The sequence below is a fragment of the Bidens hawaiensis genome, unplaced genomic scaffold (assembly GCF_021521415.1).
Source record: "Bidens hawaiensis isolate Kalapana, Puna unplaced genomic scaffold, B.hawaiensis_p1.1 tig00053075_1, whole genome shotgun sequence".
Taxonomy (NCBI): Eukaryota; Viridiplantae; Streptophyta; class Magnoliopsida; order Asterales; family Asteraceae; genus Bidens; species Bidens hawaiensis.
The window spans coordinates 88,953-104,421 of record NW_027499550.1 but is presented as its reverse complement, the minus strand read 5'-3'; the positions used below and the strand labels follow the sequence as shown (position 1 = coordinate 104,421).

General features: G+C 37.2%; 1 protein-coding gene across 1 annotated transcript; it reads right to left on the bottom strand.

Annotated features, from left to right (window-relative positions):
• Nucleotides 1–14,500: 14,500 nt before the first annotated feature.
• On the bottom strand, nt 14,501–15,036 carry LOC143599911 (uncharacterized). Its single transcript, XM_077077745.1, has 2 exons — nt 14,752–15,036; nt 14,501–14,635 (listed from the first exon to the last, which is right to left on the bottom strand). Exons 1-2 carry the CDS (start codon nt 15,034–15,036, stop codon nt 14,501–14,503), a joined length of 420 nt encoding a protein of 139 aa, XP_076933860.1.
• Between the last annotated feature and the right edge of the window lie 433 nt (nt 15,037–15,469).

The following is a 15,469-nucleotide window of genomic DNA, read 5'->3' as shown; positions in this document are numbered from 1 at the left end:
AATCAAAATTATTTAACCAATCGAAGCAAGAGGTTTATGATTATAATTAATTAAAAATCACAGCCACTAAACACAACCTAATTCAGTAATAAACCAAACTCTTAATAGAAAACCAAGTCATATTGATCAAACAATCCACTAAACTCATTAAAACCTAACAATAATCATCTATCTTAGGTAGAACTAACAAGTTTAGCCTCTCATGATTCTTGGACAACAGGTTATAACTCAATGTAAACACCATATTAATCATCACAAACATCATTAAAATCATTCAACAATCAATGATAATCAATAACTACTCAAACCCTAACTCAATTGCAAAATAATTCATGTTTAAAGATCAAATCATAAGAGTTATGAACCTTGAACAAGAACACGAAGTTTATGGAATGTTTACTATAGATTATGGTTGAGATTATTGGTGAATATTAACCCTTGCTACTTTCCAAAACCATCCTAATGATCTTATTCTTCCATTGGCTCAACAAACTTGCAAAAATTATTTTTTTCCTTGTGTTGGCTGCTGCTGTTTTCCGATCGGCAGGTTGTAACGGGTTGTTGGTTTGAGTTTGTATATTATAATTGTTTGTTGATGTTGAGCTACTGCCGTTGATTTATTTCCAGCCACACAGACAACAAAATCACTTTCTTGTCTCCTTAACACAAACCAATCTAGCCGATCACACACAAACAACTTTATTTCTTTTTCTTTTCTGCCAATTCTGATCGCAAACAGGTAGGGCATTAGGGTTTTTTCTTTAGTTTATCTTATATTAATATAGCATGCATGAAAGGCTTGGTTCTTGTGGGCTTGGGTCGGGCCTTGAGTTTACTCTTCCAAAACTTGATCATAAAGCCTCTTATGTCTTCCAAAACCCGATCATTTTTCTCTTTTAAAACTCGTAACCTACAACAATTTAATAAACTTTGTAAGAACATGTTAAAACAAGTTAAAAATCATTATTTATTATATAATTAAGCAATTAAAATATGATAAAAAGGTACGGAAAATAAGTGTGTTTTACAACACATCAATACATAAGTACATGCCTTGATTCTTACTTTCATACTTTCTTACTTTTATTCTTTCGTTCTTTCTTGTTTTAGCTTACTCATACATATATTACTATCTCTATGTTTTAAAGAGCATTTCATCCTACATACATCGGATATTATTAGGTTCCAGTGCACTTTCATCCTCGAATATTATTTGTGTATGGTGTCCTTCATCCTCGGATATTATTAGGGTCTGGTGTCCATCATCCTCGGATATTATTAGGGTCTGGTGCCCTTCATCCTCGAATATTATTAGGATCTGGTGGCCTTCTTTCCATACAACCATACATACATCTAATTATGTATTTGTATATATTTTGTATATATTTTATACATGCTTTCATACATACTATTAAGCATTTCTATATCATTCATCAAACATTCACATATCATACACTTACCGCTTAAGGTATGTGTACTAACTACTCACATCGAGTATGCACTAGCCCCGAAAACATAACAAGGAAATGGGGCTAGAAACTCACATGTGTCATGCTCCTTTCTGAGTTAACTATAACACCCCTTCTTAGCTGTGGCTAGCTGTGTAATAATTATAAATATTAATTAACTACTTTTAACTATATAATACTTCTTGGTTAGTGAAACCCTCAACAAACGGGGGGTCTGGGAGCAGTGCCCCTTGCAACGGGGTTCTAGGGGCGACAACCCCATGTTGGTTCAAGAGATAGAACCCTTGGCTGGGGTCGATTCGATTAACATGTCTTTATTAAAAATTCAACAGAAAACTGAAGTTTAAACCAATTGAGACGAGTTTCATTCTAATCGAATCGAGTTTTTATTCTAATTGAATCGAGTTTAAGTTTGATTTGATTCGTTTCAATTTGATTCGTTTCGTTTAATTTATATCCGATTCATTTTTTTTATTCGATTCGTTCCAGTTATGCCAATGTGCTGATAAAACGAGTTCTAGGCTATAACAGCTTCGTTTTCTTACTTTAACACGGTATGCCGAACGTCACTTGTTTGTCCCGTTCATTCCAAACAACTTTTTTACGTCCAGGTTTACATTTTTCTTACATAATAAGGCTACGATTTGCCTTAATATCAAATCCTGGGGCAAACCTACCTCAAAAACTTAACCTTTAACCTAAAACGTACCTTTTTGGTTCGGTTTTGATTCAGCTCAAATTCATCACGGGAATCTAGACGTGTTTCTAGCTTGAGGTGGATGCTTCGAACGCAAACTCTAACATTTCCTTCAACTTGGATCTATGTTCGAATAGGATGAGAGTGTTTGTGTGTGTTTTGAGTGTGTATGTTGGCAAAAAAGGATGGAAATGAGGGTTTTAGGGGTTTTGGGAGGTTTATGGTGCTTATATAGGATACGCCCAATGGACCTTAGGGCCCATAACCCATTCCCCTAATTCATCTTTTATTTTCCAATAGCTCACTTAACTTATTATTATTCAACATAATCAAATAATAACACACAATTAAATAAATAAAACTCTTTTATTTATTATTCGAAAAGTAGGATGTTACAAAAGAGCCATAAACAAATATCTCAATAATGACTCTATAAGTATTTAATCATACATAATATTTAATACCGATATAAATTCTCAACTTCCTTTTGGTCTCATCTTTGTGCAATATGGTGGATTACTTTCAGCATATATCGCACAACCAATAAAAATATGATGAGAAATGGTTGGTTGTTTGACCAAAAACTAATTGTAATGTGAGGAAACGCTATAATTTATTGGCTTGATGTGAATTAGTTTTAAATCATGTAAAACCATATATACTCAAATGCAAACTATGAACCTTTGCTCTCTTGATAATTGCCTTTAATAATTCGTGTTAGAACATAACCTCTATGAATTTCAACTCGTCTTCCAATGATCGTTAAGTTATATTACCAAAACAAATACTATAATCTAAAATAATGTGCTTGTTATCTCATTAGCTAAGCTAAAATTCTCACAAACTTCAAGTTTTGAATTTGATAACCATATAGATGATGCATCGCTTTAAAACACTAAATGATATCAACTTGGGATATTCATATCCTTTATAATTTTCAGAATGCTTAGGGATTCACACCATACTTTAGTTGGTAATATGTAATTTTTTTAGAGCAAACTTTGCATGCTTAAGTGTCATAAAGAATTTTTCGGTTTCTTCAATATATTTCACATCATCGACTCGATGTGGTTTAACCGGTCATGCCATTAGATAATCTTGATGTATAAGCTTCAAGTTTATGATCGTATATGTATTATGCATCTTGTATAAGACTATAAATAAGAGAGAACATTGTATTACCGTTTCAAACGACCCTGTTATATAAATTTATATATTTTCATATTTTGTTCTCATGTAAAATCATTATCTTCGCCACTTCCGGTTGCCGATCTCATTATTAATAAGAATCTCATTTAAAATTCCGATGGCCAATCTCACATGTCCGTCATTACCATTTGCTCAAATATGTGTATGACCACGAAATATATAAATTGATCAGTGAACAATCGCATTCACCTTAGGGAGTGCAGTAGAACCAAACATGCTCCATACTTTTCATTACTAACTCTAACACATGGATGTGAAGTCATTATAAACTATCATGCCTTTTCAATTTGTTCCGACTTTAGGAGCATATTTAAGACACGGAAAACACAAGTTCTTTTATCAAAATTTCCAAATAAATAATCTAGTCTTCTCGATATACAAAATGAGAAATAGCTACATGACTTAGTCATTTAATATTCGTAGGTCATATATCTTACGAAATTCTTTAAACCAATAATGAGATATATGTAGTATAATATTTCATGTATCTTATTAAAGCATATTTGTTGTATTTCATAAAATTAATATTATAACATAGCTTTTCTCTTATATATGATTCATTCAAATGTCTTTATAAAGAAATTATGACATCTAGAATGTAGCGTATAAAATGGTGTCAGATATCAAAATGTAAGACATCATCGTACGTTTAGTATAAAACAAGTTATGATAAAGAAAATCCTATAACATATGATGCTTGTGTAATATAGAAAAGTTATGATAAAGAAAATCCTATGATATGATGCTTCTTTCATAAGTCATAAGCAAATATACATAGCACACATCATGCACACAAACTAAAAAAACTACAAGCTCAAAATAATATTTGTATATCTAAATACGTTAAAGTTTGTGTATGCATATATAATAACTAAATTTGATGTGAAGTTGAACCGATCATAACAACAATAGAGAAAAATATAAATAACTGTAACTTTGAGTCAAACTTTACTCCAACTCTAATATTTATAATTGAGTCAACCACTCTTATAGAGGTATGGTAGCGAAAGGCTCTAAATACCCATGAAATAGTATCCGCGGATCACCCAGGACATCCTTAGAAGTCATCTGAGGATCATCTTCATCACCCGTATAAACACAGGAAAGGATATGCATCACGAATGTACTAACAGCTATAAAGGGTAACAGGTTACCCACATGTGCGGAAGGTTTCCAAACGCGGAAAGGTGAGAGGCTGACATCAGCAGAACAACTGTAACTAACTTCCTTCTAAATGGATAATAAGAATATTCTTTTGCGAAGGACACGTAACAAAGTAGCCAATCAGAGGAGGAAAACTGGAAAGGTTGTTATAACCGTGCACATGGCCAGTTGTCGTATCCAATCAAATGCCGACACGTGCCCATTTATTTAGAGAGAATGTCTTCTAGAAGAGGACAGTTGTACTGATAATATTCCTTGAACCACCGGCTATAAATGATCACTTCATCATCATGAGGTATACATTCACACTTCACATATTATATCATCACTTAAGAACTTTCTCTTTCTACAACAACTGTACTTATTCTCACACCGAAGGGTGGTTACGGGAAGACCCTCGATCTTGTCCATCCCGTAGCGAGCTCACTGTGTTCTGTGTTGCAAGTAACCATCGTCGGACTGTTTAATACTACTGTTAACCTAGTTACCATATCTCAATCCGTACCCGGTGGAATCATCGGTCTAGCCTATTCGGTTTTAGATCCGTGCTTCTTTATTGGTACCATCCGTGTTTTTGCTAGAACTTCAAACTTTCTGATTGTTTCGTTAACATGAGTCAATCTCAACAATTTTTGGTGGAAACTTCGGTGGTAACAAGACGTTCTACTGGACCTACTTCTAGCGATTTGTGATGTGTGACAACTGAGACTCGTCGGATTTGTCAAATTCAAGATCTGGAAGTTCTCCTCTAGTGAGGTTTGTTCGTCAGAATCTCCTATCTGAAAAAGTTCAAACTCTAGAAGAATGGTTGTAGATACAGCAAGAGAGAGTTATGACTGAGTATGAGCGTATACTGTGTGAACAGAGAGTTCGCACGAGTACTTTAACGTATGAAGACGACCCACCTGTGTCTCCATCTCCTCCGTCAACAGTTCGTCGGAGTCAACTCCAAGATAGTGTCAGAACTATAGTTTATTCTGATGAGGAGGAAGAAGATAGAGGTCGTGACAGAGGTCGTCCGGTTATTCGGAGTATCTCCCGATGCGTCTAGAAGCTGGAGAGATCCTTTATATCACCGTAATGAGGCTAGTTATTTCAGTGAAGACAACCAAGCTTATGGTAGGGAAGAAACTTGTCGCCCGCGTGCGGTGGTCTGACATACTGAATATTGTAGTGATGCGGAAGAAGATTTTACAAAGCCTTCTCGACCCGCAATGTTTACGGAGAAGTCAAAATTCATTACGCAGATTGCTACAGCCCCATTACGCGGAAACAGGGAGAACTTTGGGACTTGAAAGTCATAAACAGGCAGTGAGGGTGGAATTCAAGAATACACAGTTGAATAGGCCTGCGCGGGGGTGAATTTGGTCTTGAATCCAGTCTCCTGCAGAAACTTCTAAGCAGCCAGATGCAAGATCGTTGATTGGGAACAAGGACAAGGATCACAATAAGGGTCAGGATAGTAACAAGTGGACCACGTTGACAAAACTCCATCAGAAATCTAACTACAAAGAATGTGGACTTTAAAAAGACACATCCAATTGTGCGAAAAGCACATTTGAATCCTAATAATAAATGTTTTTTTCACAATGATATAGGTTATCACACTGATGACTACGTAGAACTGAAATTAAGCAAGCAATTAAATCCGGAATACTGAAACACTTGTTAAAAAATGTTAGACAATGGGCCCACAAACCACCCGCACAACTAAACGCTGGTCCGCCGAAAAAGTAAGTGAAGGATTTGAATTTTCACATGATCCAAGGAGGAAAACTCTACGGATAAAAAAGACAAGAGATGGAGTGTGATAATTGGAAGAGCGAACCAGTGGTATTTCCAAGAATACGTCTTCTTCTATACAAGAAGCACGTCGGCCGCCATGTAAGAACAATGCTTTGAATAGCTGGATGAAGAAGATAAGGCGAGTTTGAAACCTATTCACGCGCCAGTGACTGGTTTTGGTTATGAAGTGATGCACCCGCGTGATTTTATTTCTTTTCTAGTTACGCTTAGTGATGGAATTCATTCGCGAAATGAAGATGTAGAATTTTTGGTACTTTCTGCAAGATCGAAACACGATATAATTCTGGGTCGAGAAGCTGTTGGAGACTTCAATGCTAACCCATCTACCGCACATGGATCAAAAGCATTGAGGAGGATCAAATGTTGTGGGATATTGAGGAAACATTTCAAACTTTGAAAAGAATTAACACGAAACTCAATCCCAACAAGTGTTCATTTGGGATGGAAGAGGGTAAATTTTTGGGCGTGATAGTCACAAGCGTGGGCTTCAAAGCTAATCCTGATAAAGTCCAGGCGATCACTCGCATGCCTTCACCATCTTCTCTTAAAGAGGTACAAACATTGAATGGAATATTGGTAGCCTTGAACAGGTTTTTGGCCAATCATGCGTCCAAGCCATTCCCCTTTGTGTCAACGCTTCACAATTGTTGACTTTAAATGGACTACAGAAGCTGAACAAGTGTTTTTAGAGGTGAAAAAAATGTACAATGGAGTTGCCAACATTGTTTGCACCACAAGCAGTAGAACAATTGACCTTGTATCTTTCAACATAAGATAATCCATTGGTGCAGTGTTATTGATGGACATGAAAAGTGTTCAAACACCGATTTATTATATCAGCAGAACATCAGCGAATGCTGAAACTAGGTATTCTATTCTTGAAAAATTGGTTTTAGCTTAGGTTTATGTGGTAAGACGCCTCCGCAGATACTTTTCAGGGCCACCCGATCCATGTATTGACAGGATATAAATTGAAGAGTGTGCTAAGCAGACCTGAGTTGGCTGGAAGACTGGCGAAGTGGGCTATAGGGTTGGGGGAACATACAATCGAATATAAACCAGACTCGCAATCAAAGGACAGATCTTGGAGGATTTTGTTACCGAGGTTTTGCAGAATAAAAAAAATAGAATACTTGAACGAACAACAACCTCCAGTATCACCAGAACAAGAACAAATGTGGTCTTATTTACAGATGGTGCGTCTAGCGAAGAGGTATCTGGTGCGGGCATAAGATTGGTTAATCTAAAAGGTCATGAGTTCACTTATGCCATCAAGTTGGATTTCAAAAGCACTAACAATAAGGAAGAATATGAGGCATTCCTAGCAGGACTGCGAATTTCTAAAAAACTTGGCATACAACATCTTGAGGTACGTGTCGACTCAATGTTGATCGCGGGACAGAATAATGGTTCATATGAAAACAAGAATGAGACTATGGACTCGTACTTGTCTCAAGCAAAAGAACTTATATTTCAATTTGCGTCGTGCAAGGTGATTCATAACAGAAGAAGTGAGAATAAACCGGTAGAAACCTTAAGCAAGTTGGCTTGAACAAGTTTTGAAAATTTGGCTAGAGATGCACGCATTGAAGTGCTTGATTGACCATTAGTGCCGCAGCACCAGGTTTTGGTCATTCAAACGGGAGTTGAATCTTGGATGACTCCACTAGTTGCATATTTGTTATCAGGTATACTTCCGGAAGAAAAGTTGGCGGCTCAAACAATTCGACATAATGCGTTGAATTATCAATTGAAAGATGGGATACTCTATCGTCGATCCTTCTTAGGACCGCTCCTTAGAGGCGTTGATGCAGAAGACACCATCAAATTCGAGAAATTCATGAAGGCGTATGTAGTTTGCATGCGGGGCCTAGGATGGTGGTTGCCAAGTTGATGAACGCAGGTTACTATTGGTCGGGGATGCACGTTGATACTGTTCGTGAAATTCAAAAATGCGATTTCATGCCAACGTCATGTACCAAACACTCTGCAACCAAAAAATGAGCTAGTGTCGGTCTTATCAGCTTGGCCATTCCAGAAATGGGCAATCAATATTATGGGACCATTCCCAGAAGCTCCAGGGCGCGTAAAATTCTTAATAGTGGAAATTGATTACTTCACCAAATGGGTTGAAGCCAAGCCAGTTGCCTCTATTACTACCGCAAGCATGAAAATGTTTATATGGGAGTTCATCATTTGTCGCTTTGGCCTCCCGCAAACAATAGTCAGTGATAATGGAACTCAATTTGCAGAGGGCGGGTTGCAAGTGTGGTTGAAGGAACTCGAAATAAACCAAGTGTTTATAGTTGTGTGTCATCTGCAAGCTAAAGGCCAAGTAAAAATATTCAATAGAAGTATCAAGGACGGGATTAAATCAAGGTTGGGAACCAAACGCACTGGATGGGTGGATGAGTTGCCGCATGTGTTATGTAATTCCCTTCCAATGAATCTCAATTGCCTATGGCGCCAAGAATTGATGGTTAAGAACACAAACTAAACTATGCTAACAATTACTAATCAAACTCACAATCACCAAAGCCATATAATCATAAGATCAAAATACTATCCCACAAATAACATAAACAATTAACATTCAATGGAAGACCTTACAATTCGGGAGAGAACATAAAGAAAATTAGCCGATCATGATTTGGTTCATCATCCCTTTGATTGGAGTAATAATACAAATCAAAAACAAGTCTCTAATGATTACACAACCCCCAATAATGTTATGGAACCTTGAAATCTCCCTCAAGTCGTCCTTGATTTAAAAGTAGTGATAAGATAATGAAAAGTCGTCCCAAATATGAGTTATTAAAGCTGTTGCACAATTCTGCGTCGGGCCCACGGTGGCTTTAACATATGCTACGGTAGCCAAAGTCTGCCTTACGACAGACTTTTCTTCAATTCCCACCGTAGCTTACGGTGGGTACCGTAAGCTACGGTGAATTCCACTTAAGCCTCCTTGTTTTCTTCATAACTTTCAAGTTCCAAGTCCGTTTTAGACCACACTCTCGTAATTTCATCCTCTATCTCCACCTATCTGCAATTATACGAGTAAATGTAGTCAACTAATTCCACAAATAAACTGATTATATGCATGATTATTAACAGTCTTATATCACTTAAGGGTTGTCCAATGGACCACCCGTCACATTCCCACACTTAACCGTTGCTTGTCCTCAAGAAACTCAATCATTCAAAGTTAAACATTAACTCATTCAACAGAACACATCTCGATTGAGGTCCCAAGTCATACCCTATTCCCAATTTTTTCGTATTTTCACTATTAACGCGTTTATTTATCAAAATTAGAAATTCAACCAAACCTAACACGTTTCTTATTTTTCTTTCACGCAACACACCCCTCTTTAACTTACCACTCAATAACTTTTCTCAAAGCTAGCATGATGTGCTAGTCTACCAAAATGCATGTGTGCCAGTCTACTATAATAAGCTTGTGTAACTATCGAACCTCCACCTAATAAATGCATAGACACTCATGAAAATGAAGAGGGCTTATCATGGGTTGTAACGGGGCCATGTGTTCATGTACGGAATGAGAATATTACAAGTAGCACAGGTGATCCAATCCGGCTTATTACATATATTCTAAGAAAACATAAAAAAATAAATAAATAAACAACTATATACACCACTAACTTACTTTTTTATAGAATATCCAGACTCTGGATAATAAATCATAGATATATATATATATATATATATATATATATATATATATATATATATATATATATATATATATATATATATATATATATTGCATAATCTCTACATTCTAATAGACATAATACTAAATACCTAACTCAATTACCAAACAACAATACAATTACAAGAAATACCTACTAAGCCGAATCGTCTCGCAAATGTAACAACGGGGTTTATTGAAAATCATTAAGTCCAATAAATGGCTACTAAATGAACCAACTCCCCGCCCCTCTCAATAACTTCGCTCATATGTATAATGTATGAGGCCCAACCCTCAAAACCCACACTCGCACTCATCCATACGAGGTTATTCCTAAATGCCTCTATCATTTTTGCACTAATGCCAAGCTAAGGTCTCGGAACATATTCATTACACAAGTTCTAAGAAGAAGGGTCACACTACTATCTTCAAATAATGTAAACCTTGAAAACCTGTGGTATAAAGTTCCAACCCGAAATTTGTTGCCGGCATGTTACGTGAAGTAAATAACCCAAAACATGTCACTCATGACTGAAAATCTATTATCATTTCTTTTAAAACTTGGCAACACTCACACAAGGGAATGAAGACTATAAAAAGAGACATTTATACAACATATCTTTTGAACCATCAACAAATAAATTTATCATAATTTGAATTTTTCTTAAAAATTTCTCCACATCCCCACACTTGGTATACAATGTCTCTAATGTATGGTTTTGACAGATTTTATTATTATTATTATTATTATTATTATTATTATTATTATTATTATTATTATTATTACTATTATTATTTTATTATTTATTAGTATTATTATTATTATTTTTAAATCACACCCCCATCGGACCACAACCCTTTAATCAATATCGCACATGCACCGCCCAACCATCCAAACAAAAAACAATACAAAAAGAAATATTCACCAATATACAAACTGAGACAAGAAAGCACCTGATTAGTAGTAGCGTGGTCGAGGTGGCCTAAATATGGACGTCATCACATCCGAGAATTCACCAAATCCAAACGCGCCTTGGTCATCACCAGCTTGTTCGCCTCCTTGTTGTTGCGGGCACCTTGACTTGAACCATGTTGTTGTGAGGAGCCTTGGTCATCACCACCTTGTTCGCCTCCTTTTTGTTGCGAGGCACCTTGACTTGAACCTTGATTAGGATCCACTCACATGGAGTGATGCAATGGTGGCGTCGGGTATGATACACTACCATCATACGATGGCAAGGTGGTGTAATCCACAATTGGCGGGTCGGCCACAACTGGTTGCTCCGCATGCCATGCATCATGCATCCGTCTATAATGATCATCAATATATCGGTTGTTCATCCCGTTCCCAAAGGCATAAGCATGAGTTCGGTTCAATTTCTCTTGGAAATCGTAGTTTTGCTTTAACGCCCTTTCCATACTTGCACCCACGAAAGTTTGTTTGTCAAATATGGTTTGGGAAGATTCGGACCACTTCCCAAACATAGGTGGTCGTTATCGTTCTACCACCTCTTTCATAGTCCCTGGATAGGCCCAATTTGAATCGTAGGGCCTTTGTGCAAAGTCAAATGCACTTCCCACATAACCCAACTGAACACCCAGTTGCCTTTCATCCGAACTCGGTCCCGCTTGATCCGCATCCATGTGAGCTACATTCGGATCATCTTGGTAAGTCTCATAACCACTTACCTCGTCTTCACTTTCGGGTTCATCCTCCTCACCCACATGCAATGGCCTTGCATCAACTTTCGACACTCTCCATCACCTTCTATCACACTTCAACTTATGGTATCGTTCGGATTGTGTGTATATCCAACCGGACCCCAACTATGTAATGTCGAATGGTTAGAACTTTCTGTAAGAATCTTATCACCTTCGCCAATTTCCCTATTCTTCTTTAACAACGCCATGATCAATCGACAGTGAGGTATGATTTTCTGATCCACATTGTTTCGGCTTATCCATATATTGCTCATTACTAGAAAATGGTATGGAATAAGCGGTGATCCATGTAACAACATGTATAAAATGGTACCTCAGGGTACCATACCTCAATCCTATCACCCTGACGAGGAATGATATTATGGATGCTTATCATTAGAATAAACTTTGCTTCCATCTTAAGATTATTTCGGTACAACTTCCCGGCGTATGTTCCGGTCAAAAACAGATAATCCAACATGGTGTTCCACATTGGGTGCTTCTTAAGCGCCAAATACAAATCTTTCAAAGGCGGGAACGTATATCAGTTGTTCGGCTTGCAATAAAATTTCGTCACACGTCTCAAGCTATCAAACGACATTTCCACCTCAATCCCGTTCACAACACCATTATTCTTTGATAGATTGATACATGTAACACGTTTCAAGGTAGCAACCCATTCTTGGATCTCCATATCAAACAAGTTAGTTGACTCCTCATCATACCTCTTCAAGGCCGCTTCCCAACCCAACGCTCGGAACTTATCAGTGAACCCAAACGAACCAAAATCCCCTTTCCTCACTTCTTTTTCACAAATAAATGCCTCTTTTTTGCTGTGTTAAAGAGTTCATTTGTGCATGGAATAATTCTGATTGCCATTCCCGGCGTTGGTCTGCTAGACGCCGAATTCCAAATTGGTCTTTCACCTCTCTGATCTTCTTATTCCTCTTCTATATCCGGCTGACGTACTAATCTTCTTCTTTTTTGTTGTTCCGCCGGATTACTTGAAGACCCAACTGGTTCCTTTCCTTTTCGACACATTCTGAAAACATAACAAACAACAACCAAAGACCTAGTTATTCACTTTTCAACCTTAAACATCCCCACACTTGCTTGACACTATGGTTGTAGATACAAATTAAACACACTATTCCACTTTTTCAACAATGTTTTCTTTCAAAATTGTTTTACCATTATGTCACTAGATAACCAACAATTTGCCCAATAATAAGTTTCAATTCATAACTAAGCATCTACAACCATATCCCATTCAAACTCACTACCCATATTACTAAAAAATTCAAGCAAGTGTGGATATAGAAAAATTATGAACAACTTACAAGTTTCTTGCAATACACCATCAAGAATGAAAAGGAATTACATACCATGGTGTTGTAGAAGATGAAGATGACTAAAACTTCAATATAAACCAAAACCAACAAAAACCTCAAGAATTTTCGGACAAACTTGTCCCAAATCGAACACTTGAACACAAGATTCTTTCAAATGCAATGATATAATTGAAACCCTTATAAATTCTAGCCAAAATAGACCCGAAAATGATTGATTTGGTTAAGAGATGAGGAAATTATGATGGTTTGAAGTGGAAGTTTAGGGTTCAAGGTTTGGAGAAGATAATGAAGATGGAGATGAAATATGTGTTGAAAAATTGAGGAATCCCGTCTTTTAGATGAAATATGTTGTAAAAAATATTTTTTTTTAAATTGTGACGAAATCCGACGCCCAGCTCCAAGGTCCACCGTAAACTACGGTGGCCACCGTAGCTTACAGCGGCCTTGGTTCAACAAAACTCACCGTAAGGCAGTTTTACACTACCATCGGCATTATTATATCCACCGTAGCCTACGGTGTCCACCGTAAGTTAATGTGGCCCATGTAGGTTTATCAATTCATTTTATTTTTTAACTAAAAACATTATACAAAAAAAAAAATAACTAGGAAAGCCAAAAGTTACCCTGCCCCCCCCCCCCCCATGAAAAATCCAAGTTGTCCCCAACACGGTAAAGAAATTCGTTAGAATTTCCCCACACTTGAGTCGAACACACTATAAGACGAGAACGGTAATTTTTTAAAACAAAACAAACTAAACTAAAATATACAACATACCTTGGCCTCTTAAATTGTTTCCTCACCCGGTGAGCGTAAAAAGTAACTCACGCTATCCACATCGAGCATATTGATGTCTTTTCCTTCCAAGTAAGGTTTAAGTCTTTGTCCATTCACCACTTGCTTCATTTGGTCTTGAACATATTCTATCTCCACATCAACAAACCGACCCACTCTTGTGATGATGAATGGATCCATCCGCCTACTTTGTAGCTTAACCGGAAAAAATTTCAACCTTGAATTGTACAACCACACATTTTGACCCACTTCAAAAAGTCCTTTTTCTCAACTTTGCGTCATGGACATTTTTTAGTTTGTCTTTATATGCGGAAGCACATTCGTATGCTTCATCCCGAATCTCCTCAATCTCATTCAATTTCAACTTTCTCAATTCACCCGCTTCCTTATAATCCGCGTTCACATTTTTATTCGCCCAAAATGACCAATGTGCCAACTCCATTGGTAAATGACACCCTTTCCTATATACTAACCGGTAAGGAGTTGTACCAATTGGAGTTGACACCCTTTCAGATATGCCCACAACGCATCATCTAACTTGGATGACCAATCCTTCCCATCAACTCGCACCGTCTTCCCCAAAATTTCTTTAATTTGTCATTTGAACACTCCAACTTGTCCACTCGTTTGCGGATGATAAGAAGTAGCTATTTTGTGATTCACATTGTATCTCTTTAAGAGCTTCCCAAGATTGAAATTCTTGAAATGCGACCCACCATCATTAATAATAACCTGCGAGATACCAAACCGAGCAAAGATGTTTGCTTGAATGAATTTGCAAACCACCGAATGGTCATTAGTTCTTGTTGCTACCGCTTCTACCCACTTGGACACATAATCGACCACACATTTGAGTTTGGAAACGGGCCAATGAAGTCAATGCTCCATACATCAAAAATCTCTATCACCAAAATCAGTTGCAATGGCATTTCATCCCTCTTTGAGATGCTACCCATATTTTGGCAATTCAAACAATGGCGGGCATACTCACATGCATCCTTGAATATGGTGGGCCAATAAAACCCACATTGAAGCACTCGGTAGCCTGTTTTATGAACACTAAAATGACCCCCACACGCCAATGCATGTGCATTAGTCATAACCTCCAACACTTTGGAATCGAGAATACACATTCTTATCAATTGATCCAAACCAATCTTGAATAAGTGTAAGTCCCGAATCTGGATCACAACAATTATGATATCAAAAGGACAAGTATTGGTGCGGAATACCAAGACTTGTTGATTCAAGAACACGAGAAAAACAATAGTGATGACACAGTATAGCTTTAAAACACACGTATATTAGATACGTCGAGTGCTTAGGCACTTACAATACATGAAGACCAAAAAAAGTGAATGAACCCCCTTAACCCTATACACAATATTAACTATATATAGGGGAACCAACACACTGGCCCAAACAAGCAAAAACCCACCGAGAACACAAAAGTGTTCTCGGTTTACATAGAGACCCGCACCCAAGACCCAAAATACATATACTAAGTACAAACCACAAAACTAAGCCCAACAATCTCCCCCTTGGTTTGTAGCTTTGTCTTCACTC